The 10,677-nt window shown below is 34.6% G+C and overlaps 1 protein-coding gene across 5 annotated transcripts; it reads left to right on the top strand.

The window, feature by feature from the left end:
• Window positions 1-791: 791 nt before the first annotated feature.
• LOC18428759 (CAP-gly domain linker) lies at window positions 792-7,570 on the top strand. Of its 5 annotated transcripts, XM_088856483.1 has the most exons (7): window positions 792-984; window positions 1,970-2,132; window positions 3,542-3,658; window positions 4,911-5,113; window positions 5,454-5,605; window positions 6,112-6,223; window positions 7,215-7,570. In XM_088856483.1, exons 1-4 carry the CDS (start codon window positions 922-924, stop codon window positions 4,952-4,954), a joined length of 387 nt encoding a protein of 128 aa, XP_088712609.1. In that variant the 5' UTR covers window positions 792-921; the 3' UTR covers window positions 4,955-5,113; window positions 5,454-5,605; window positions 6,112-6,223; window positions 7,215-7,570. The 5 variants fall into 5 exon arrangements, with proteins under 5 accessions (XP_088712609.1, XP_088712610.1, XP_088712611.1 ...); XM_088856484.1 differs by lacking the exon at window positions 5,454-5,605 and having other exon boundaries at window positions 4,997-5,113; XM_088856485.1 differs by lacking the exon at window positions 5,454-5,605 and having other exon boundaries at window positions 4,935-5,113.
• The last annotated feature ends 3,107 nt before the right edge of the window (window positions 7,571-10,677 follow it).

The following is a 10,677-nucleotide window of genomic DNA, read 5'->3' as shown; positions in this document are numbered from 1 at the left end:
TTCATAAATTAGGAGATTTGAAAATTAGCCAATTTCAACCAACTGTTAAAATTTTCATTGATAAAATGGTAGTGTTTATTAAATGAATGATTTCTCATAATAATACCCATCCATGGTAGGTCTAGTGAATTGGACACTACTTATTACAATTTTTTTTGGGATAAGGTTAGAAAAAATCCAGCTTTCATTCTATTTTTCTATACTTCTAATTAAGCTAAAATCTTCTGATTCCATACTTTTTAGTTTTTACCATCAACCACCTATATAAAATATAGAAAAATAATTTGAAAGAAGTAATTTTGAGGTGGTTGCCGATGCAATATCTATATGGCCTAGGCTTTATGAAAAAACAATAAAACCTCACCTTGAGTCCTCATTCGAAAGCACTTTAGGCATCAGAAATCTCATAACGGTTCTAAAATCAATTTTCAATACCAAAGTTGAAATTTGAAGCATCAAAAAATACAAAAGATTGTAAAGATCTAGTAGCACTCATTTTTTAGTGCGAAAGGATGGCTCATTATTAGCACTTGAAATCTTAATTTTTTTTCAACCAGATGATGGATTTGAAGGTTTTGCATTGCCAAAAGGGCAATCTTTGGTGAGTTTTGACGTAAGGCTTTACTTAATTTTGAAATGGTGGCGCCCTACCGAAACATTTTCTTTCCTAAAATTTTGGACAAAAAGATATTTACACGTTGGTCTTGTGCCCTGGGGATTAAGTATACAGTATGATGCGCTCTTAATTGAAAAGTTAAAAATGTCATTTCGCTTGGCTTCTAATTCAATAACCGGCAACAAGGGATTGAATGCAGTCGGAATTTGAAGAAGAGTTTGAATTCTTCAGAAAAGCCCGCCAATTCGAGCTACGAGGCTCTCTCTCTCTCTCTCTCTCTCTCTCTCTCTCGGATTGGTGGCGCGATGATGGAGGACTCTGGTTCCATACTTTGTGAAAGTCCAGCCCTCAAGGATATGCTCGACCAGGTTCTCCTCTCTCTCTCTCTCCCTATCTCTCTCTCGCTCTCTCTGCGTGTGCGCGCGCATGTAACCAGAAGCATGAGGTTCAGGCGTTTAGGACATGCATCTGTTTCTCTGCATTTCCTTTCCTTTCTTTTTATTTTTTATCCATACGTTTCATTTGATGAATTTCCCCAATCCTGATCTCGGATTGGACAATGGAGTTGATATCAAAAGATTTCAAACTGGCCGATGTCACTTCAATTGCCCGGTTCCTTTTTAGATCTCTATCTCTATCTCTCTCTCTCTCTCTCTCTCTCTCTCTATCCAGTAACAGAGATGCACAGTTACTGTTGACAGTTTTTGATGGTATCCGGAAAATCCAAGGCCAATAAATTGCAAACTTGATTTCGAATAGAATTACCGTTATTAATAAAATATTTGTCCATAGTGAACATGGAGAGATTTATGTCTCTTTTTTCATATATGTGACACAGTTTTCTTTTGAGTACTATTATCTAGTTACAAGGAGTTGGACGAACAAATTTGATCAGATCGCATCTCTTGCATTTTATGGTAATATGCATTTAATCCACTCTGCTTTAAGCTCGGATTGGTTTATCTTGCCAAGGCGACGAATTCTTCTTTCTGTGGGATTGGTTGACTGTGAAAATCTAGGATCATTGGGTCTTAGAAATTGTGATTCAAACAATTTTTTAGCTTTTATTTAGCAATCCTTTGTGTAGGATTGGTTGATTTTGAAATTAATCCAGACCCATTGTTCTTTAGAATTTTTTATTGTGAACAATTTCTTAGGTTTCTTAAAGCTTTGGAATTTTTGTAATCTGTTTTAAAATCCTGCTGCTTAGTTCCCAAAGCAAATTAAGATTAAAAACTAGTTTTATTCTCTTGAGAAAACTGCCATCATCCAATCTCTCAATAGTTGCGCACTCTGTATTTCGAATTTTGGGGTAGGAGTTGATGTTTATTGACCTCATCTGTAGGGCTACAGGTAAATGAGGAACTCGAGGCAAACATCCAGAGACCAAGAGAGATAGAATCAGAGGTGGTTAAATGTTCAGAGGTAGAAAATAAATTACTGGACAGAGAAGCAGAGTTAACACATCTTATTAATTCAAAGAAGTTTGAAATGAGTGGATTAGCTGCAGTATCTGGTATTAATCTAGAGTTTGAGACCCTTTTGAGTAACCTCATTTAAGAAGAATAGCCGTTTGCTGCTTTTTCATTCTTTTTATGGGTTGATAAGGGGCTACTCCCATGGAGTTCTGGGTGATTTTTGTCGCATCATAGTTTATTAGTTTGTGCTTGATGAAGTCTTTCCAACCATTGTTCTTATAGTTTTATAATGAATTTTTAATCATAACTCCAATTGCGACAGTGGCCACAAATACGGAAAATTTGTGTCAACTGTTGATGCTTTGAGTATTTGGAATAATAATAATGCCTAAAGTTTCAACACATTTGATGTTCCCGTCATCATTGTTTGGCATTTTCATAATGATTTTTGTTTCATTTTTTAAATGTTTTTCATCAATGCAATTGGTGACTGATATAGTTCAGAAGCTTAGACGAAGTAGAGAAGGTGGGCATTAAGCTTGTTGGATTTCATTAACAGTTATAACCTTGATGTATATACGGTACCATCTCTGGTGTTACACATGGAGCAATGCTTGTTACAACTTAAGGACATAGAAATGCATCAAGTACATGAAAAAATTGAAGAGCAAGGCCGAAGTAACATATTGCAATACGTCCTCAGAAGATATACTTTGACACTGGCCCTGAAATTTGTTCATTGACACCCATGATAGACAATCTGCAGTTGAGATATTCTTACCTTGAACTTTCTAAAGCAGAACTAAATTTTTTTCATGTGAGTTGTAGAAGCTAATTGAATGTTACCTTCCCTGACAATTGTGCTTTGATGAGGGACTTGATTGGAGGCAGAATGAATTTGTCAAATAATAGTAGAACACTACATACCATTGATATTATACATTGATGTTTGATGTCCTGCCTATTTACTATCTAAAGCTAAATTAATGTCATTTACTTGATATCTCAAATCCTCAAAAGTTTTTAAAAACTTTTCTAGCATGAATACATGATTGAAACTCAATTTTGAACATTAAAGGAATAATGGTTGAGGAGGTTAATGCATTTCTTTTGAGTTTCAAATATTTTTGCCACGCAAAAGACTTGTCCACATACACTAGAACGTTATTGCGGAATGAAGACAAAGGCTTTCAAATACCTTTCTTGATGGATCCAATTTTTCTAAGGTTTTTCAGGCACAAGGCATTGTCACATTAGTTCACCTCATAAACCAACTTTCACCTCATAAACCAACTCCCTGCTGTGGTTTTAATTGCTTCTTCCCCCACAGTTCAGTTATTCTAAATGCATCCTGATTATAGACATCAAATACCTTGACCAGATTGCCTTTTGGTTCTATTGCACAAATTCTCTTCCTATATTAATCCATATATTCTTTAATGTCATTTCACTGTTCTTTCTTTTGTCACTTTGATGATTATTTATATGACTTATTATTGCCAAACAGCTGTAGCAAGTGCTTCATTGAAGCATATGGAGGAGGAAGTAATGTGTTTAACGAGTAAGCGGGAGAAGATGCTGAACAAAATTACCAATGATCGGCAGTGGCTCAAATTTTTGAAATGTGACTATGATTTTCTTTTCTCCAGTATCTTCATTTGATTCCTTTCTCATTGAAAATCCTTAAATTCTGGGATTTTCCATTCATGGTGATTGATGAGTAAACTAGTTGTTGATGGTCAAGTAGTTATTTGATTTGGATTTTACGGTACCCATTCATGCTCATCCCACCTGGAAAACAAATATTGAGGTGTGTGAGGGACCACAAAATAGTTTCTTCCCACCAAAAGCAGTCTCATCCAAACAATATTTTGTTTGGAAGCTCTAATAAGGCTCTAAATCCACCAATAGTATTGTTCCTTGGGAGCACACCAACATTCACCTTTATTAATTATTATTATTGTTATTTTATTGTTATTATTATTATTATTATTGTTACTATTATTATTAGTATTTGTGTTAATCATTCTATACTTCTCACTTAGCTAGAGTTTGGATACATGTGCTTGATTTTTCATGGGATGTTCAGAAATTGTAAATTGTTGTGGACATTATATGTACTGCAGCTTTTGTGTGCATGGGTTTTAGATATTTAAAGCACAACCTGTGTAAGATGTTAGTTAGCTACCCCTGGGTATTGTGTTTTTAAAAGTTGAAATCTTATAGCCTAGAGAATGGTAGAAAAAAAACTACTCATCTACTTGGAAACAATTGAGGCTATTTACTAGCACTAAATCAAGTTGACGCGGTCTTCTCAACAACTCCAAGAGTTGGGGCTTATGAGTTTATGATAATAACAGACACATGCGCACAACTTAAAATTAAAGGCTCCATGAACAAACAGAACATTGTGTGATAGATTTCCATTATGTTCGTGAAAAGTTGCACGTGTTCTTAATAAGATACATACTTATTTGCAAGTTGGGTGTATTGATCTCCAATCTCGAACTTGCTGTGGAGTATTGGTATGTGTCAATATGTAGCATTTGATGTCAGTAGGAGTATAGTTCTGTATTGCGTGTTTTTTGTTAATTTATTCATTGATCTTATGGGTATTCATGTCATTTATCGTTAATCCATTTACTCGTAAATTGACCAATAGGGAAACAAGTTATAAATTTTTGCTCCATTTGCTAGCTCATTGACCATTCAGATATGTACTGCATATGTTAGTATGCTACTGCGTCTTGTGGCGGATCAAGAGCTTCATTGGCTATGAAATTGGCTGCTATGCTTTCTAACTTATTTTTTATGCAAAATTTTGGGGTTGATATTAAATTACTAAAAGATAACAAATATTATTTTCATGATTTTAGGGAGACCTTCTTTGATAGTTGCAGAAAATTCCAGAATAATATAACAATGGATGGAGGTGGTAAAGATGTCCATTATTTGTTTGCAGAGAAAGATGTTCTCAAATGTCGGATACTAAATTTGAATAACCAAATCAATACATTGAGAGATTCGACCTCAACTTTTATCCAAGAGATTATTGCAGGACTCCGCACTACTAATTTTGGTAAGCTTCTGCTGCTGAGTTGGTCATATTTTTGGGTTAACAACAGAATGTTCTCGGTTCAATTTTTCTGGAGTTTCAAACTATTCATGGCATTATGACTACATATTAGCTTATTATCTCTTGTATTGCATTCTACTGAATAGTTATTGTGTTTTGTTTTGTCCTGTCTATGAATGGAAAAATGTATATACTTGTGTGAAGATTATTTGCCGGGTCTATTGCAATTTTGCCTCTCCTCAGTCAAAATTGCTTTGTTTCCTTGGTGTGCTTTTGACTACCTTATGATACATAATGTACAGCTTGCCATGCTTTTGACTACCTTGTGATACATACTGTACAGATCCTAATTACATACTTGGAGTTAGGGATGGCATTCAGGTCAGGTCAAGCAACCAACCTGGTGGATCGACCCAAACTGGGTCTAGCTTGGACCCTATCGGGATGCCTCTGGGTCGGGTCGGGTCTGGCTTGGACCTATCGGGATGGCTCAAGGTCGGGTCCCTAAGTAGCATATATAGATATAAAATATATCTTATACATATATAAAATAATTTTTTTATTTTCTATTTCTAGACCTGGACCCGAGCCGGTGGGTTGGGTCGATATTATCCCTAGTCGGGTCGGGTTGACCCCGACCTGACCTGACCTGTTGCCACTCCTACTTGGAATCTTCTATTTTTTGGGACCTAAGTGTTGTAGTTTGAGCTAAATGTTGAAACTTTTTTTATTTTTTAGTGGTAATGACTTATGCTCACCAGACTATCAAAGCATCCATCTTAGACACATGTTCTGTTCACTTTCGAATTAAAGGCTTGAGACTAACAACCTCACAAGTTGTGTAAGTAGTTTGCATTTTAAGGCCATCAAGCTATTTATTCATTTATTCTAATCCTATTACCCAGTTAATAGTAGCATAGGATTCATGGCATTTGTGCTTTAGACTATTATTGTTACTTGTTTCTATGTTACATCAAATCTGACTTACACAAACAAAACAGAATTGCAGAGCAATATAGGTGTTGGAAACTTGGAAAATGAGAAGCTTCTCAAGGATATTCATGAGTTAAGGAGTTCACAGTGTGCCATTAAAACAATTGATGACAATTCATGGTAAATAACTCATAGCAATGATATCTTCTATCTAATCGTCTGTATTATGTATCTATTTAGATAGATGGATATATTTATAAATAACTTTGTTAGTGCACTACTATCCAACTTTTGTTTTATTCATGATTTTCTGTCTGATATTTGAAAGGAAGAAAGAGGAATGGAGCAAAAATTTAAATAGCCTTAAGTTTTTCTAATGCAACCCTGCATCTTCCATCAAGGGAATGAATAGATCACTAAGAACTTTTATCATTTCTGTGTGTTATTTTTAAGTTTGCAGCTTGTTAAACTTACTTTGTTGAGTAAAGCACTGTTTGGATGGCTGGACAATTCCAACAAGGAAGTGCAGAAAGACAATTTTTTGTATTTTTTTGTTGCATGGTTTGGACATTTTGGCAGCATTAAAAGCAGACCATTTTTCACTCATAAAGGGTGGAATTGGAAATGAAAATAGTCCTGTTTCTGAAACTTGGTATGTCCATATGGGGCTGAAATGGTTAATAACTCGTAACTTGTTCCATTTTCATAGAATTCCGAAATCATATTTTGAGTGACCATATTGACAGATGCGTTCTTGCTTAACCATAAAAGGGGAATACATATTCCTTGATTGTGGATATGAATAAATTATTGCACGATCTAAACAGTCTAATGATGTCTGACATTTAATAATGCTACTATAAATTTTTGCATGATAGATTTGACTACAAGAAGATTTAGTGTACCACATTAAGCATGAATATGAAGCATGGCCTCTTTGAATGCTGCTCTGAATTTTCTATGCCCATCTGGAATTTCTCTTTCTGTTGTTTCCTAGTTCATGTAGTCATGACCTTAACAAAGCCGGAACTCATTTAATTCACTAAGTTTTATCATATAATGGATTGATTTCCTTTTATACGGTGGTCACCATATTTAGATTTTTATTGTAATTTCTATTCCCATTATTTTGTAGTTATTATTTTTTCTAACTTTTTTTTAATGATCATAGTATCTTACTCCAAATTGCTGCAAATGAGGAAGAGATAATCAAATTGCGAGGTTGCATCGGAGGCTTTCAGGCTCAATTGGCCCTTTATGCTTGTAAGGGATGATATTTCTTTGAGGAGCATCTAGTAATAAAAAGTTAAGTCTTTGTTGCAATCAAGTTGAGTTTTTGTTGCTCGACAGAATATCAGGGAGAAACATAGACACAAGTTAGAACGTGTGATTTCCTTCCAAATTATGACAAATACAAGCAGTAGGAAGCTTATTATATTGCTCGGAAAAGTATCTGTAAATGGTTACATGTTCTCAATTCTAACAAAGATATTGTGTGTCCAATTTCAAATTTTTATCATCTGTTCATATTGGTCCATTTGAAGTGCTACTCATCCTCTAGAACAAAATGAAATTCTTCCAAAATAATTTTTTAAAAATTTTGTGGGGAAATTTATCAAAATACCCACAAAAGATGAACTATTTAACAATGAAAAAAGTTTATATAAGGATGCAACCTTATAATGTAGAACTACGGATGCCCCTCAAAAATCATCGGAAAAGATAGTTTTAATGTTGAAAAACCCTTTGATTGATCATCTCGACATCGAGATGTATGACTATGAAAAATAAAAAGATTTTAAGTCTTAGAAATAGTGCATTTTACATATTATCTACACAGGCAAGTTTCAAGATTTTCGTATATTTATAGATCTACTTGATCTTAACCATTTTTGAAATTTAAAATTTTATAATTCGGTATAAAAATAGATTTTGAGATAATCCTAAGAACATTTTACGTCAAAATTATGTACCATGATAAAATTTGAAGGTGCACCTTACCTTTACACCTACGTATGCATCCACATGCCAACTGCACCCTTTAACAATTTACCCTTTTGGAACTATTCCCGCTGAAGACCATGAGTTACTTTATGGGTATTTTTAAATTAAATTAAAAAGATATGGGCAGAGTGTTAAATTGTTATTTTCTCATGGGTAATTTGATAAATTTCCCTTTCCTTTTCGTTCTTTTAAAATTTTATTGTTTTCAACATGAACAAATTAAAAGAGCAAAATGGTGAGAGAGAAAAGTAGCCATGGCTAAATCACTCGTGTGCATTGTGGCTTGATTGAGTCAATTTGCTAAGGTATTGGCTCTTAAGACTTTTGAAGTCAGAGTGGAATAAGGGATTTACCATATGCCAGAAAACTGGATTGATTATAAGTTTTGATAATTACAACATCATGTTGAGGTTCGAAAATGACTATTGAATTATCCCAACATAAAAAAGAGATGGCTAGAGAGAAGCTCAATATATTTAGCATGCATGAGAAAAGGATGAGGTTTAGGGGTGTTTGGGGGATGCATATCATTCAGTGAGTCCACCTTCCAAAATACATTTAGGAGATGTATTTTTAATCCAAATTTTGCTTGTCTATCACCTAGACAACATTAACCATGAATAAACAAAATAAATTTGAGCCGAAGAATAGTTCATTTTAAACTCCTTTTTAAAACTGTACATTTTAATTATTTAAGAAAAAGAGAGCATATAAAAAGACCATTTAACCTTTCACATAAAGGGATACAATCACTCTTTAAGTCCTTAGATGTGAAATCAGGTAGCTGGAGGTGTATTCTACTGGTCGGGCTCTAAGTCTAAAAGAAACTTTTTTGAATTTTATAATGTGCTTTAGGATGTTAGATACTGTATCCGATGATTAGATGTAATTATGGCCTTTTTTATCTTATACAAAGTATAAAGAGTCTTTTGCTATACAACCCCTAAGAGAATGCACTAGTTGTTGGTCTCCAACTCATTCAAGAGGAAACCCACTACAAACCCAACCATTCTTGTTAATAAGCCCTAGCATTTTATCAACTAATGTTTGGGATTATGTCTAGATTGTTTTAATTTTTTTAAGATATCAAGTACGATGTGCAACTCATCAAGAGAGTATTTTTTTTGGATTAATTTATAAAGACTATACTTGAAGTCACAAATAAAGTAAGTTAGAAGTTTTAGATCATGCAGGCGTATTTGCACTACGTTGGAATGAGTATATGGCTTTGGTATCAGGAATTCAGCTTGTTAAAGAGCTTAAAGTTCTTAAGATAGAGATTCAGAGTGATTCCAAGTTGTAACTCCTTATATGGAACTAGTGTTCCTCTTGCCATTTTCGCACTCGTGATTATAACTGCCTTTGTTATCTTTAGAATGTGCATTGGATCATGAATTATGTTTTTTTAGAAACAAACCATGTTGCTGATGTATTAGCAAGCTATGGCATGTGATGCTCGTAGGCTACAATTTGGGGTTATTGCCCATCAAATTTTTTGGCTTGTTTTTTAATTTCTGATGCTGCAAATATTATCTTTCTAAAGGCCCCTTGATTTATTTTTTGTCATCATCATTATCATAGCATTTTTCCAACTATTTGAGGTTCGTTACACTTTGCCATCGTGCTATATCAAGGGCCATACCCTCGTGAGGCCATAATTCCTCATATCTTTTATCACTATTTCCAACTATATCCTTTTGGGCCTACCCTACTTTTTTTTTAGCCTTCAACTTGAACTAACTTGCACCTCTTAAAAGGTGGAGTATTCAGTTTGCATTGCATGTGGCCAATCTACCTAAGTTACTTTCTCTCAGTCTACCTAAGTTACTTTATTTTATCTTAACGTTTATTGGAGCCGCACCTAAGTTCTTCATAACATATTTATTTTCAATTCTATCCTTTTTTGTCTCGCATTCATTCATCTCAATATACTGATCTCGATCACACTCATACTATTAGTATGTTGTTCTTTTTTGTAAGAACTTTAAATAAATTAATAAGACGGTTAGGTCCCCCACCTCGCTCATTTGCTTTAAAAAAAGAGAGGAAAAAAGACGAAAGGTGGACCCATCCAAGCCGTTTCTTTGGGACCCCATGTAAAATGGCTATTTAGGATAACATGTGATGATCAAACGCATACTGAAATGTAGGGGTGGCAATGGACCCGACTAGAATGGGGAACTAACGGTTATACCTGACCTTGGGTTCAAATTTTGGACCTGGATACTATTCCGGATCTGGGTCTAGCCGACCCGACCTATATGCGTAGTCATAGGATATATGATAACAATTGTGTATCTTTAAGCACGCTAGGTGTTCTTATTGACACAACATTGGCTATATTTATAGTATTATTAGCAAAAAAAAAAGATCCTCATAATCATAAGGTATATAATGGTAAAAAAAAGACAAAAAAAAGAGAAGAAGCTCATAGTCATAAGGTGGCAATGGATCTGACCGACCCGAGACCTGAGACTCGATAGGTTCGAGCACGAGACCAAATTTTAGATCCGAATGCTATTCGGGTCCTGGTTCAGCCAGACTTGACCTGTACCCGACCTGCTGCCACCCCTACTGAAATGTTGTTTGATTTACTCAAAGTTCCAACTCATCAACGGGAAAACACATAT

Source organism: Amborella trichopoda, chromosome 13 (genome assembly GCF_054954075.1).
Source record: "Amborella trichopoda isolate Santa Cruz 75 chromosome 13, AtrichopodaSantaCruz75HAP2 v2.0, whole genome shotgun sequence".
In the NCBI taxonomy this organism is placed as follows: domain Eukaryota; kingdom Viridiplantae; phylum Streptophyta; class Magnoliopsida; order Amborellales; family Amborellaceae; genus Amborella; species Amborella trichopoda.
Note: the sequence above shows the minus strand (reverse complement) of the source record. Positions and strands in the feature narration are given on the sequence as shown.